The sequence below is a fragment of the Protopterus annectens genome, chromosome 16.part0 (genome assembly GCF_019279795.1).
Source record: "Protopterus annectens isolate FY-2018-M chromosome 16.part0, PAN1.0, whole genome shotgun sequence".
NCBI lineage: Eukaryota > Metazoa > Chordata > Ceratodontiformes > Protopteridae > Protopterus > Protopterus annectens.
This window is the reverse complement of record NC_056750.1, coordinates 745,084,886-745,099,415: the sequence shown is the minus strand read 5'-3', so window position 1 is coordinate 745,099,415 and position 14,530 is coordinate 745,084,886. Positions and strand designations below refer to the sequence as shown.

At 37.7% G+C, this 14,530-nt stretch overlaps 1 protein-coding gene across 4 annotated transcripts in view; it reads right to left on the bottom strand.

Annotated features, from left to right (window-relative positions):
* ASTN2 (astrotactin 2) overlaps positions 1-14,530 on the bottom strand; it is a 7,150,955-nt gene that overhangs the window by 2,559,207 nt on the left and 4,577,218 nt on the right. For all 4 annotated transcript variants that reach the window (XM_044057934.1, XM_044057931.1, XM_044057932.1 and 1 more), the window contains one exon: positions 4,088-4,276. In XM_044057934.1, the coding sequence (XP_043913869.1) occupies positions 4,088-4,276 (189 nt within the window). The remainder of the gene's footprint in view (positions 1-4,087; positions 4,277-14,530) is intronic.

Sequence of the window (14,530 nt, the reverse complement as noted above, 5' to 3'; positions counted from 1 at the left end):
CGGTATATATTTTCGTACAGGGGTACAACACAGAAGGACTGTGGCTGGCCAAGTTCCAGATGACTGCAAACTGGGTGCCATAATCAACTCTCCAGCCAACACAAGCATCCTCCAAAAGGCCTCATAGAAACAGACAACTGGTGCCAGAGCCATGGCCTCAAGCTAAACGCCAAAAAGTGTATAGTCAGTGCTCTACAAATTGGGAAAAACAAAGTGGTACCACATTAGTAATCCGTGAAAATAGTACAGAAGAAGTCATTAGGGACCTGGGGACCCAAGTTGATAGCAATCTCTCATTTGACAAACCACGTGGCCAAAGTGGTTAGAAAAACATTTTATATAGCCCACCTAATCATGAAGGGATTCACATCTAGATCAGGGAGGTCATCGTGCCTCTTTACTCATCCCTCATCAGGCCCATAATTGAGTACAATGCCCTTTTAGGATGTACCTTACCAGACACCTGCAGCAACTGGAAAGACCACAAAAGTACCTCACCAAGAAGATCAAAGGGCTCAAACAGATGCCATATGCTGCCCGTTAAAGAAACTCCAGCTCTACTCAGTGGCATACCGCCTGCTCAGAGGCGATCTGTGCCTGACGTATAAAGCCATGTCCAACCCAGAATTAATGGACATGCTGCACCTCAGAAAATCCAAATCCCATCGAGCTACGGCGCGAGAGACTTGAACCTCAGCACTGAAATAAATAGGACATGCTGGAGGGACAGATTCATAACCCAGAGGCTCCCTTCACTCTGGAATAAAATCCCAGTCCAGGTTAGGCAGAGTCCCACATTGACTCTCTTCAAGAGGAATCTTGATGAGTGGATGGGAGATCGTAGGTTTACCCCGGCTATCACTTCTGTGTCACTGTTAGACAGAGGCACAGTATACTAACCTCAAAAAACGCATAGCAAAATTAATTTAAAATGGGTGGCGAAAGCCAAACACACTCTGGCTAGGCTTATAAATGCCCTAGGGCAGATAGCCTAGTATGAACCTATGAACCTATAAATAAAAAATAAATAAAAATTTAGGCCGTAAGAAGTATGAAACTCTGATGTCTGGATTTATTGACTATTGGTAATTTTGAATGAGTTACCAGCAAATCAAACTTTTTTATGAGGGAAAATTAGGGCCAGTGGCAAGTATGCATTAATCCTCATTGAGGTAAATAAAAGTGCCTTACCCCGATGTTGGACAACTGCTAAACAATAGTCACTGATCTGGTATCATGGTGCCAGTATTGCACATTGTAGTGCTATTTGCTGAAATAAGAGCAAAACTATTACTGCTATCTTATGCGCGTGTGTGCAATGTAGTGCAAGACTGACAAGCTGGCTATAATTTCATTTCACTTTCTAACACAAACTTCATCAGCATTGTCATTATGTGTGTGTGTGTGTGTGGGGGGGGGGATTACAGTGTATTTAAGAGTAACAAGCTGGCCATATTTTCTTTCAATTCCCATCACAAACATAGACCTTGCACATATGTGGCTATATTAGGTGGTTTAGCAGAAAGAGGATGTGTGAAAGCATCAGTTCATTGCCACTCTGGCTCAGTGATTAGCACTTCCATTTTACAATGTTTTGCTCTAACTGAGTTCTTGTTTTCTTCCATGTGGAGTCTGTAAATCTGCCCTATCTATATGTGCATCTATCCATGTGATCTAGTTAACCCCATTACCTCAAAAACATGCAGCAGATGAGATGGAATTCCTTCTTTCTTCCTGAAGTTGATCATGCACAGTGTGTGTGTGTGTGTGTGTGTGTGTGTGTGTATATATATATATATATATATATATATATATATATATCTACACACACACGTCTGTGTAAAAAACATCACTGACTTTTATTTGTGCACACAGTGATGTCAGTAGCATATATAACTGTTATGAGTAAAAGTAAAATATGCAGTTGATAACTAACTGTATTTTAAAAGCAAGACAAAGTACATTACAGAACATTCAGACACAGAGCATCTAGGAATCTGGTGGCCCCCAGAACCCTGACTGTATACATGGATTTTGACATAGACTTAGTGGTGGCATTATACCCAGCCAAACCCATTCTAAAAGGGTTTATATTAGACATTTGAATGTTTAAAAGTTCGAATCACTAAAGAACGGACTTCAGTGATTGAACTTTTAAAAATTTGAATATCTATAAAAACAAAATAAAAAAAAAAAGTAAAGGGTTTAAGCAGGGGGGCAAGTCCAGAAGTGCTACAGTGTGGAAACAGAAAATTTCCCATTTCCTACACTGTACAGAGATCTTGGAGTTGGTATATTTAAGTAGCGGGGGTGTGTGGGGTGCCGGGGGGCTTGCCCCCCTGCTTGCACCATATAATTTATCTTTTTTTATTTTGTTTTTTTATTATTTTGTATATATATATATATTCGAACTTTTAAATGTTTGAGTATCTAATATAGACCCCTCTTCAACCAGCCCTGCTCAGATGTATGTACAAAAGGTTGCTGCAGGTTGTGTGGGAGCCAGGGGATTATCTGGCCATTACTTTTTTTTATTTTAATCAAAATCAAACCTTAGAGCTTTGCACAGAAGTTCATTATAGCTTGTGTTTGAGCCGAGGACAGTGTGGTCATTGTTTCTTTTACTTTTCTCACAGACCTCAGAGGTATATAAAGGAAGACTACTACTGCTAGTGTAGAGGCAGCATACTATCTAGGAGAAACAAAGTGGAATACATTACTGTAATCATTATTTTTTTTTCACTTACTTCACAATCGCATATTGGGCACATATAGAGGTGGCAAACTTTTGGGTGGGTTGGGGTGAGGAGTAAGGAGGCATGCTATGTGTATGGATGACAATCACCAAAAATATATGACTGTGGCAATTTGAACCTTTGCTTTAGTCTCAGTCTAATAGCAGAGGGATGCATGGGCAATGACTGCCTTTTTGTGGTGGTGGGGGTTAAGGAGGTATGCAGTATTCCCAGAAAGGATTTGTGTATCATCATAATTGTCTTGTTAGTTTATTGTGAGGTACCATTTTGTCAGCGTTGAACATTAAGCCTTGGGTACAACTTATGTATTCCTTGAAAGAAAAAAAGTAAGACTAATATTCTTTTCTTACTCATGATCTTTTCAGGCCACCATCGATTACAAATTTGGAAAAATGCTCTTAAATACATCCCAGAACATCTATAACTCTATAGTTTCTTAACTGAGTTATTTTCTAAACTATTACTGCACTGCCTTGGTCATGAAAGGTATATAGAAAGGGTACAAGAAAAACTGAAGTTGAACAGCAACACCAAATTTCTTTCCTTAATTATTTCTGTTCAAGCCATCATTGGATGAAAAGGTCATGTAAAAATAAAAGAAAAAACTTTAAAATGCACTTCAGAGCATAGAGAAAATTATGGCTTCTTGAAAAAGCTGAAGACTAAGGGAAGATGTGAGAAAAGGGAGAAAAAAGTAATGCACATGATATGGGGAACCTGAAATAGGGGAAAACAGAGAGGAGCACTGGAGGAAGTGTGCATGTGTCTGGGGGTGGGGTGGGGTGTGAAACAGTAGGCAGTGCCTAGGGCACCATTTCATTTAAGTCAAACCCAGCTCCTAAACCTGTTGCAGTGTATCACAGTTGCAACTAAATGCCAGTAACTGTGAATGTCACTCTGTGAGATGAGCTAAGTACACAGGCATGTCCTTATGCAAGTGCATTGTAGCTGCAGTTTAGTTTGTGCATACTACTCCTAAAACTCTCCAGCGTGAATTAAAAGGTTGCTTAAAAGTGGTGATACTTAATGTCCAGGGAGCCCCCGACATGTCATTTGCTGGAGGCCCCCAAAATACTATGAATATTATGTCTCATAACATACCAAAAAAGTAAATCTGTGTAAAACCCCTTCACTTTTTTAAAAAATAATTTAGATGTGTATATTTTATGCAGAAAATATGAAACGATAAAATTAAACTAGGCAGTGTTAATACTGTTAACACAGTCTGCACATATTGTAAGTGAACTTCAAATTAGCAGCTAGCGAGTCATGGGATGAAGGCATTCTAAGCAGGATGCACAGAGCCTTATTGTGCTCCTATATAAACTTACCTGAAGGTCATCTGGAAAACTTGACCCTGATGTACTTGTTGGGTTTTGTTGTTGTAGCCATGCAGCATTTCCCCAAACAGCGTGTCATTTAGTTTTGCATCTGGCTTCTGACACTTTGCACCGTCACATACATCAGAAAGCATAATACAGGACTTGCCATCTGGGGCCAATTTATACTCCTCCACGCAGCTGGCATAAAAATAGAAAGAAATATGTACATATATTTAGTGCCAGTCATTTACTAATTTTTTTAACATGTACATGTATACAGTCACTGTGTTATAACAGACACCTCAATATTTTAGTTATTTGAATTTAACTGATAAAGCTACAAATATAGAACTAGAAATCTACACATCTTTTTAAAACAGCAAACAAATTCCTAGGGAATTAAAGAAATGCTGCCTTCAGCCTTCATCTAACTCTGCAGCATAGCTGATTCCCTGTAGCTGTGCCTCTCAGATAGCATAATAATAAAGGAGCTTAAAGGAAAAAAAAAAATATTCCGCAAGATCACAATTCTGTGACGGAGCATGCCAGTTATGGATTAGGGAAAGTGCACTGGAATCTGTCAAAATAGCAGACATTTCAGCATCAGTTCCACTTGCACGGTCCAGCTCACATGAAATCTGTTCACACTTCACATTCTCTTAAAGGTCAAGTGCCATAGAATGCTAGGTTTTCCTCTAGAAAAAAATCAAAAGGTTGCAAAACTGACACTATAGTGCTACTAAGTATCCAGCATTTTGAGAGTGAAAAAAGAAGCTTTTTCTACTTTGAATGACGAAGGATTTGATTACCCAATGTTTCCCAAGTACAGAGTTGTTTTCTTTTGTACTGCTAGAGTCATGGACTAAACCGTTTTAAGCATGTTTAATTATATAATATTTACTCTTTGGCAACATCTTCATGATGACAATAGACTAAGTTAACAAATGAGCAAATTCAACAGTCATCAAGTTAAACATGTGCTGCATGAACAGTACCTTACACAGCAGATGTACGTAGCAAAAAAAAAAAAAAAAAAAAAAAAATATATATATATATATATACACACACAGATTACAGGTAATTAACAATTTTTGATGCAGTATAAGCGTAATATCTAAAGTTCATTTTATGTGGTTTTAATTGGCTTGTTTTAGACATACACACGGCCCTCCATCCATATAGCTAAGTGAATATGTGATATAGATATATATAGATATACTGATTCCCTTCTAAATCATGAATTCCACAACAACGAACTTCAGAATGTTGAGACGAGAATAATGAAGACTTACAATAATGAACAGCCAATTTTTCTCAAGGCAAGGAAACTCTTGTTTAACACCTACTGTAAACACACTGGCCTAGGTAAAAACCACACACCCCACATCCCCCAACTATATATATCAAGTCTAGGATCGCATTACAGTGAGGATAACGGCATATTTCCATATGCTGGGCAAGTGTTTACTTGCCCTGAGAAAATAAATGACTGTTTGGCATTGTAAGTCTTCGTTGTAAGTCTTCGTTATTTTCGTCTCAACATTCTGTGGGATTCTTGATTTAGAAGTGGATCCGCACACACAAACATTTTATATATATATATATATATATATATATATATATATATATATATATGTATGGATCTAGGACATTTGCTTGACTGAGCAAACATCCGAATCCATAAAACCTGAACACACTAATGAAAGCGCTTTTATCGAAAAAGCGCTTTCGTTAAAAGTGTGTGACAAAAAACAAAAAAACACTACATTGACACCCCCTACTGTAATATTCTCCCAAGAGACCGCACTACAGTGGAGAAAAGGGAAGCACCGTAGTACAGCCTCGGCAACAGTGATACTTGCGCGAAAGTGCTTCTTCAGTGAAAAGCACTTTCGCACAAGTATGCCCGACCGTTTTGATTTCAGTTGTTTGCTCAGTCGAGCAAACATCCTAGATCCATACATATATATACATATATATATATATACATACATACATATACATATATATATATATATATACATACATATATATATATATATATATATATATATATATATATATATATACATACATACATACATATATATATATATATATATATACATATATATATATATATATATATATATATATACATACATACATATACATATATATATATATATATATATATATATATATATACATACATATATATAGATATACATATATATATATATATATACATACATATATATATATATATATATATATATACATACACCACTTGTAGACCATTCTCATTACCAGCATTAGTTCCCCATGTTCACTACAATGGATGTCTCTGTTTACAAAGCTGCTGTCCCTGTACCTTGTCATCAACAGTTCTTCATGGCTCTCTCACCATTTTGACTGGGGTGCAATTGTCCAAAGTGATTTAACTCTCAACTGGTGGCAATATGCCAGTATCACAATCTGAGTTTTAGAAAAAGTCAGAATATGCCAAACTCTGGTAATGTAATTCAGTTTTGGAATCACATCACAAGTGCTTTTTATTCAGAGCACAGCTGAGGTCAATGATTGGGAGGGTACTGTTTGCATATCAAGCAGACTCCACCCAGTTTGTTACCCATGTCTTTGGGGTGGGGGGATCATGCAGTAGAGACAGGGGTAGTTGGAACACAGATGAAGCCTTCCACTATGCTAACCCACTGTCTTTTGGAATCCAGCCATCAAACTGTTGATGCACTTCCAGATGGAGCTCAGGTTTGAGTGTTAAAAATTAAACACTTCACAGATATAAAATATAAAGATATTTAAGGGAGGCATACCAAGTTAGGATATATACCATAAATAAAAATAACCTAGGCTCAAAATGTTAACTGATGTATGTTATGCCACTTCATGATTATGAAACTAATTAAAAAAAAGTCATAGATCTAAACAGAGAGCTTGAATCCATACTGGGTGGCAGTCTCTCTGCCACCTAATTAGCATATTTCAGATGCACAGTTCTTAAAAATTAAATGCACAAATACTGGAGGATTTTGGCTACATCTTAAGAAGTACTATCAGCCCCCCCCCCCCCCCCCCAGGTGACTGAATGCAGGGGACAGAAATGTCAGTTCCAGGTAAGCATGTAGATCAAGACAGACCAGGAGTCAAACCTTAAAGCAAATCCTCATGAGCATAAAATGCAACTCTCACAAGGTTTTTATTATATGTTGTTGTTATAATACTCCAGTAAGTTGCCAGGCTGTAAAAATTTGCACTAGTTGCAAGAACTTCAGCACACAGCACAGAAGTCCCAGGTACAATGTGTAACAACAGTCCAAGACTTAGAAAACCAGAGCTTATATTACTACAGGGAAGTCTGCAGGTAGAACATTGTAGTTAATTATGTAAAATTAATGGAAACAGGTGGATATGACCAAAGGAAAAACCCTTTTCTCCAGAATCAACTTTTCATCAAATATAACACTCAGAGTGGTCATCCTGAACATTCGTTCTTCTTTGTCCCCATAATAAGTTCTGTGTTTAAGGATTAAATTAGACTAAAATAAATCAAAAACAACCATTTTTTTAGAAGTCACATTTTTAACTGTCATCCGGCTGTGCATGGATTCTAAACATCCAGCAAACATATGTGCATTAGAGACACATTCTTGAGAGAAGCACAGGTATAACTGGATAACATTATTATTTTTAGCCTCTCCTTCTCTTACTGTGCTCTGATGACTACATAAACACAATGATAGGCAATGGCCTCAAAATTAAGTACTACTGTGCACTGCAAGTGAAAGAATAAGAACAACCGAGCACAGTAGTACACTGCAAGTGAGAGAGTAAGAAGAATAGAGCATGGCAGTACACTGCAAGTAAGGTAGTAGGAATAATGCAACACTACAGTACACAGCAAGTGAAAGCATAAGAATGAAGCCCTTCAGTACACTTCAAATGATACAACAGAAAAAAAACTGAGCACTGCAATACACAAGTGTAAGAGTAAGATGAATGAAGCACTGCGATACACTGCAAGGCAACAGCAAGAATGGAATACTGTAGTACACTGCAAGTGAGGAAATAGTAAGAATGGTACACTGCAAGCAAGAAGAATGAAGCACTGCAGTACAGCGAAAGGGAGACAGTAAGAAGAATGAAGCACTGCAGAACACTAATGAAGCATTGTAGTACACTATAAATGAGAAAAAGCAAAATGGAGTACAGCTGTACATAGCAAGTGAAAGTATAAGAATGCAGTCCTGTCAATACACTTCAATTGATTCAACAGGAAGACCAGAGGACTGCAGTACATTTCAAGAAAGAAACAGTGCATATACAAAGAACAGAGTACTGCAATATACTGCAAGTGAGAGAATGGAAAGAATGCAGCACTGTGATTCACTGCAAATGATAAGCAGAATGGGGCACTGCAACACAAAACAAATGAGAAAGTGAAAAGAAGTGGAACACTGCAGTATACTGCAAGTGAGAGAATGGAAAGAATGCAGCACTGTGATTCGCTGCAAATGATAAGCAGAATGGGGCACTACAACACAAAACAAATGAGAAAGTGAAAAGAAGTGAAACACTGCAGTATACTGCTAGTGAGAGGTTAGGAGGAACAGAGAACTGCAATACACAGCAAGTGAGACAGTAAGAAGAATGGAGAAGTGCATCTAATTTCAAGTAGCTAAGTATGAAGAATGGATTACTGAAGTATAAACTGTCTAAAATTCTTTGCTAAAATCTCCAAATTCACAACTATCTAAATTTAGTGAAGATGTTGATGCAGCAAGCACTTGTGCAGACAATTCCAACTGGGTACATGTATTAACTCAGCTGTCCCAACTAGGTCAACACAAGATGTGAAAATTATGAGCAAACCAGCACAGGGGTCCACAAGTATTAATAAACTATACAATAAAAGAAAGCTAGTTTGTAAAATGTACAGCACAACTATAGCCCACAAATCAAGAAAAACACTGAGTTTATTAAAGCATATAAAAAATGCCAGTAGGAAACAAAAGCATTCCATGAACTCAGATTTACATAGGAAGCTTAAGACAACCACAAATCCTTCTTTAGTTACACAAGGAAGATAAGAAATAACACCCAACATTGATCAGAACTCATTCCTAATGGAAAGACCTACTCAGATCCAATGTATATTGCAACATGTCACCCAGGTATGGTACACAGCTGGGGTGATGCCATTTGACATGGGTGGCCCTACCAGTCTAATGTGTGTCATACGGAACATCATGGAACATATATCATATCATATCATATTATATATCATATCATATATCATATAACTGACATAATTAACATCAATATTAAAACTCTTACCAGACTTGGCCAGCAGCATTTGGGCTTTGCCAAGGATAGTGCCTGTCTGATGAATCTGGAAACTTCTCCCAGATTACATCACAGGCAGCGGGCATGCTGTCCAGATAGCATGAACTGACCTTGCAAAGGCATTTGATACTATACCTTTTACCAACATAATAAACTAAATTCTCTCCAAACTGACCCCTATGCAGTTAGATGGATTTCAAATTGACTGAAGGACAGAACCCACACAGTAATGATGGTGAGTGCTTCTTCAGACAATATGAAGGTGATGAGCGGAGCTTCTCCAGGCATCCGTCAGTAGACCTCAGCTATTCAGCATTTATATTTATGATCTCCAAGTCACAAACTACGATGTCTAGTTAACTAGGTTTGCAGATGATCATAAACTGAGTACCATCCTCAAGTCCCCTGCCCCACAACACACAGGCAGTACACCATGAGCTTACATTTGTTAATAATTGGTGTACTAAAAATGGACTAAGGATACATACAAAAAAGTGCAATAATGTCTCAATCTGTAAACAATCCCTCCCTCAAACTGACATTATAAACAGCAGCGCAGTAAAAAAATAAGAATGCTGTGAGAAACTTTGGCGGACAGCTCCCTCTTGTTTGATCATTATGTTGCAGTTGTGGTTAGAATGTACTTTTTCCTTGTGCAACTCATTGCAAAAGGTTTAAACTCAAGTTCAAATGAAATCCTTATCCCCTTGTATTCTACATTCATTAGGACACTTCCACTTATCCACATGCTTTATGAACCCACCAAAACTAAATGACTATTCACTGAACTCAATCATCATTTAACTATAAGGAAAGCATGGTAAAAATGGAAACAGACTTCCACAACTGACAATTGCATCTGCTTAATAGTCTTGCATAACCTTGCCAAGATCTCCACCAGAAAGCACAAAACAAATCTCCAAAAAAAAAAAACAAATTAGCCTTTTACATACATTCCCCAAACACTTTTGGAAAGACGTTAACCTACTTACAGGTAGAAATCTTCCTCATGATGCCCTGTCTACAAACACCATTCAATGGCATACTGCAAAACTTTTGCCAGAGGATTTTCTTTAAAGAATTTAGCAATGACCAATAAACAAACTCTACATCTCCTGCAGATCATGCATTGCCCACCCCACCATCATTTATCACCCCCCTTCTACTTCAAATGCATAGGTCCCAAAGAAATCTCTATTCTACTTGAAACTATTTCCACTGACACCCCCTTCTAGATCTGACAACATAAATGCCTGGTTCATATATCACTGAACAGAGCATCTACAACTTCATCAAACCTACATATATAATTCTCTAGATCGCAAAAAAAACATCATGCTACACATTTGGAAAACTACTCTAATTAACCCCCTTCCAAGTCAAATCAACCCAAAAGACATGTCTCAGTTCTGGCCAGTATCAGTCCTCCCAGCTCTGGGCAAACTTCTTGAAAAGATGGTCTATACCCAACCCGCCCTCTGAATGCAGCAGTACCACTTGCTCTCCTCAAAACAATATGGATTCTGGCCTTGACAAAGCACTATGACAGCACTTTGGTCCCTCACTGATGACATCCTGCTAAACTTTGATAGTGGCCTCCTTACAGGTGCCCTGTTTATATACCTGACACAGGCACTTGACCTCACTGACCACCATCTCTAAATGAAAATGGTATCAGTCCGGACACTGCCCACTGTTTTAAAAACTACATCACTGAAAGACACCAGTCTTAAAATAGGATCATCTCAATCAGAATCTGCACCTTCCCAAAGGTGTACTTCAAGGAAACACCCCCCCCTTCCTGTTCTACGTATTCATTAACAGACTTCCCTGTGACCACCCAGATCTCCTGCTTATCCTCTGTGCTGATGACATAGTCATTTACTGATCAGGTCACTCTCATTACATGCCCTCCACCAGTGGCTCATAAACCATAAACTACTTCTCAACCTCACCAAGACCAAACCTATGCTTTTTGGAACTCCATAAAAAATTCACCTTTGACCTTCACAATCATGCCATAGACACCACCTCCTCCTTCAATTAAATAGGACCATGGTTTAATCAGTCATTAAACTTTCCACACAGACAAAGTGTGAGCAAAAATAATCTCCCTTCTCGTCTGGCAAAAAAGATCTCCCCTTTTCTATCCCATCCAGCCACAGCATCCACTGGTAAAGGAGTTTTTTTTTCCTTCTCATCTTAAATATGGGCTCCTAATATTTCCTTCTGCCTCCAAGAAAAACATCGTCACACTCCACACTATTTCTAACAGGATTTGTGGATTCATTACAAACCTTACCTTTCTGTGTGCATTGCTATATCACCCTAGAAAAAGCCAAATGGCTACCCATAAAAACAAAGATCTTACTTACTTTTAGGATCCCAACTTCTCAAATTACCCCAATTCTACACATTTACTCCCCTTGTAGATAGACTTCAAGAAAAAAAAAAAAACTTCTCTAAGGCATCTACACTTTGGCAAGGTCTCCCCGTTGGCATTAAGGAAATCAACAATTATTCCGAATTAATAATGCAACTCAAAAAGCACTTCTTCATCCAAGACAAATTCTACTGCTTCAACACAGGACATATCACCAAACCTATCTCCTTTTGAGTCTCTTCTGTCAAGATTCCCTGAAGATTGATCTACTTTAGAAACTAATGTATATATTGTACCTTTAACTCTGCTTGATTGTAGATTGCATTGCACTTTCTCACTGGAATGTAAATACACTGTATTTTTTCTACATAATGTCTGAACTATTCTATTACTGCTTGTATTTCTACATTTTTTTTCTCCCCAGTTTTCTTCATTATCCAGATGCTTATGGAGCTGGGTGAAATTAAGGGAAACCAAATTTGCATTTCATCCTTGTCTATGGCATACTAAAAAGACTCCAGCTTTCCTGCCTCTATCATTAATTCAGCCAATATCTGCTAAATTTCTCCAAGTCTGCTGAAGTACTTCTAATGGTGTTTTCAGCTGAGTGACTGTACTAATCAGCTCTACCAGTTCTTAAGATGGACACTGCTGTAGGATGAAGGTGTCCAAAAGCTATGTGGATAACGTCAACTTACTTGTTATCATGTCTTATACTTGGCTAAAAATACTGCTGCCCTAAAACATTCAAAGATTTTTCCAGAGGAAGTCAAACCAAATAAAAAAATCACTATACTTACGTGGGATACACAGCAGCATATCAAAAAATCATGTGGCACAGCTCATGTTGCGAAGCAAGTTTTATAGCCATAGAATGTCTTTAAAACTGCAGTTAAAAAGTTATTTGCAACACAGCAAAGATGCCCAGAATTAATCATGCTCAGTTGAGTTGTAAAGTGTAAAAACACTATATTTTAGTGCTGTTATACTATCTTGCCTCAAGCAATCTGTAGAGAGAATTTTTAAATCTTGGTACTGAGAAATGGAGCCTTCAAGTAATCAATAATTCCAGTTATGCCCTATTAAAGTCTGCATGAATATTATTGTGTTACAGAATTCTGTTTCTTTGTCTAGAAAACGTTACTTAGCACTGGTCATTCCTTCTTTTGTGGACTACCCCCATGATCATCACAGACTGTTTCAAAACGCCATGAAATGAAGTGGCAGAATGGAAATATATTAATAAATGGCACAATTACTGCATAGTAAATCATCTTGAAGCTTGACTAACAAAAATAATGCATTCTCAATACCTGCAGGACAGTGTTTCTAAATGAAAACAACGCAGTTCCATATTGCTAAGTTCAACATGATTAGTTCAATGACAGATGTTGTATATGCATTGCTTACCCTGTATCTAGACACCATTAAAGTGGCTAACCTGACACATAGTGAACTTGAATCACTGACTGTATAACAGAATAGCTACACTTCTAACCCTCACCAATAACTTTAAATTGCTTCCATTATGGTGGTCCCCATAGCCATCCATGGAAATTTCTGGTAATGGGCATTTAGAACCCAGAACAGCTTTCCCTTTTGCACTATAACTGGCTGACCCTAGATTTACAGTGAAGAGGAACATGTAAAGCACAGGTTATATAATCATTTACTGCGACTGTAGTAGCTGCAGACCATAGAAGATAGCTGCGTTACCCACTAACATATTTCTGATCTCACATAAAGACAGCCAGGTACTACCTATCTGTATACATATCAATGTCTGATTCACAGTGACAAGCTGACAAATTTGATGCCAAGTACGAGACAGATATTAGTTTATTCGCTACTGACTTTTCTGAGTAATACCTTCCAGTGCCCAGTTTTGTTCTGTATCATACAGAGTTAATGTAGTACTCCTTTGGGTAAAGAAACTGTGTTTAAATGACTGGCTTACTTGTGGTGGCACTGTATCCAGTGCGAGTCACTGACTCAGATTAACTGATGACAGTATAGACTGTGTTGCACAGCAACTGCTATCTTCTATATAATAAAGGTTGCTTAGCTCTCTGCACCTGACACATGACTCATTATCCTTATATACCTCAAACCTTAAACCTGATGAGTAAGAAAAGATACAAGGCTTCGGACTTTTGAACACTCTAGGACAACTCCGCATACAATACTCCTCCTTCTGCAGAGTACAGTCAGACTTGTTTATTTGACTAGTGTCTGTAAATTAACAGATGTACTAGTCCAAGGAATGCATTTCAGAGAAAGGAATATTGGTATCTCCACCATGCCTTGGACTGTTCGCACACTTTGTGAAATTATATATGGTCTCAGAAGTAATGAATTCTTAAGACTAAATCACTATTAATTAATATTTGTATTCATTGTTTTGATTATTGAATTGAATATTACTAATCAAGTGTACTTTTGGTTTTACATACTTTTAGAGGTAGGGGGTAGGATAGTCCTCCCTGCACCCACTAATTATATATACCAACAATGGTGAAATCCCACTCCCCAGTGTACCACATTCATGTGCCTACAGCTACTAGCAGTTTTTGAAATAATACATGCTAGTTGCTAACGTATTCAATATTCTGTTCATTTTATCTTAAGAATGGTACACGTATCTATATCTTTATAAAGATAGATAGATACAAATACATATAGTTCACTGATGTATGAGGAATGCAACACATAGGGAGTCCGGGCAA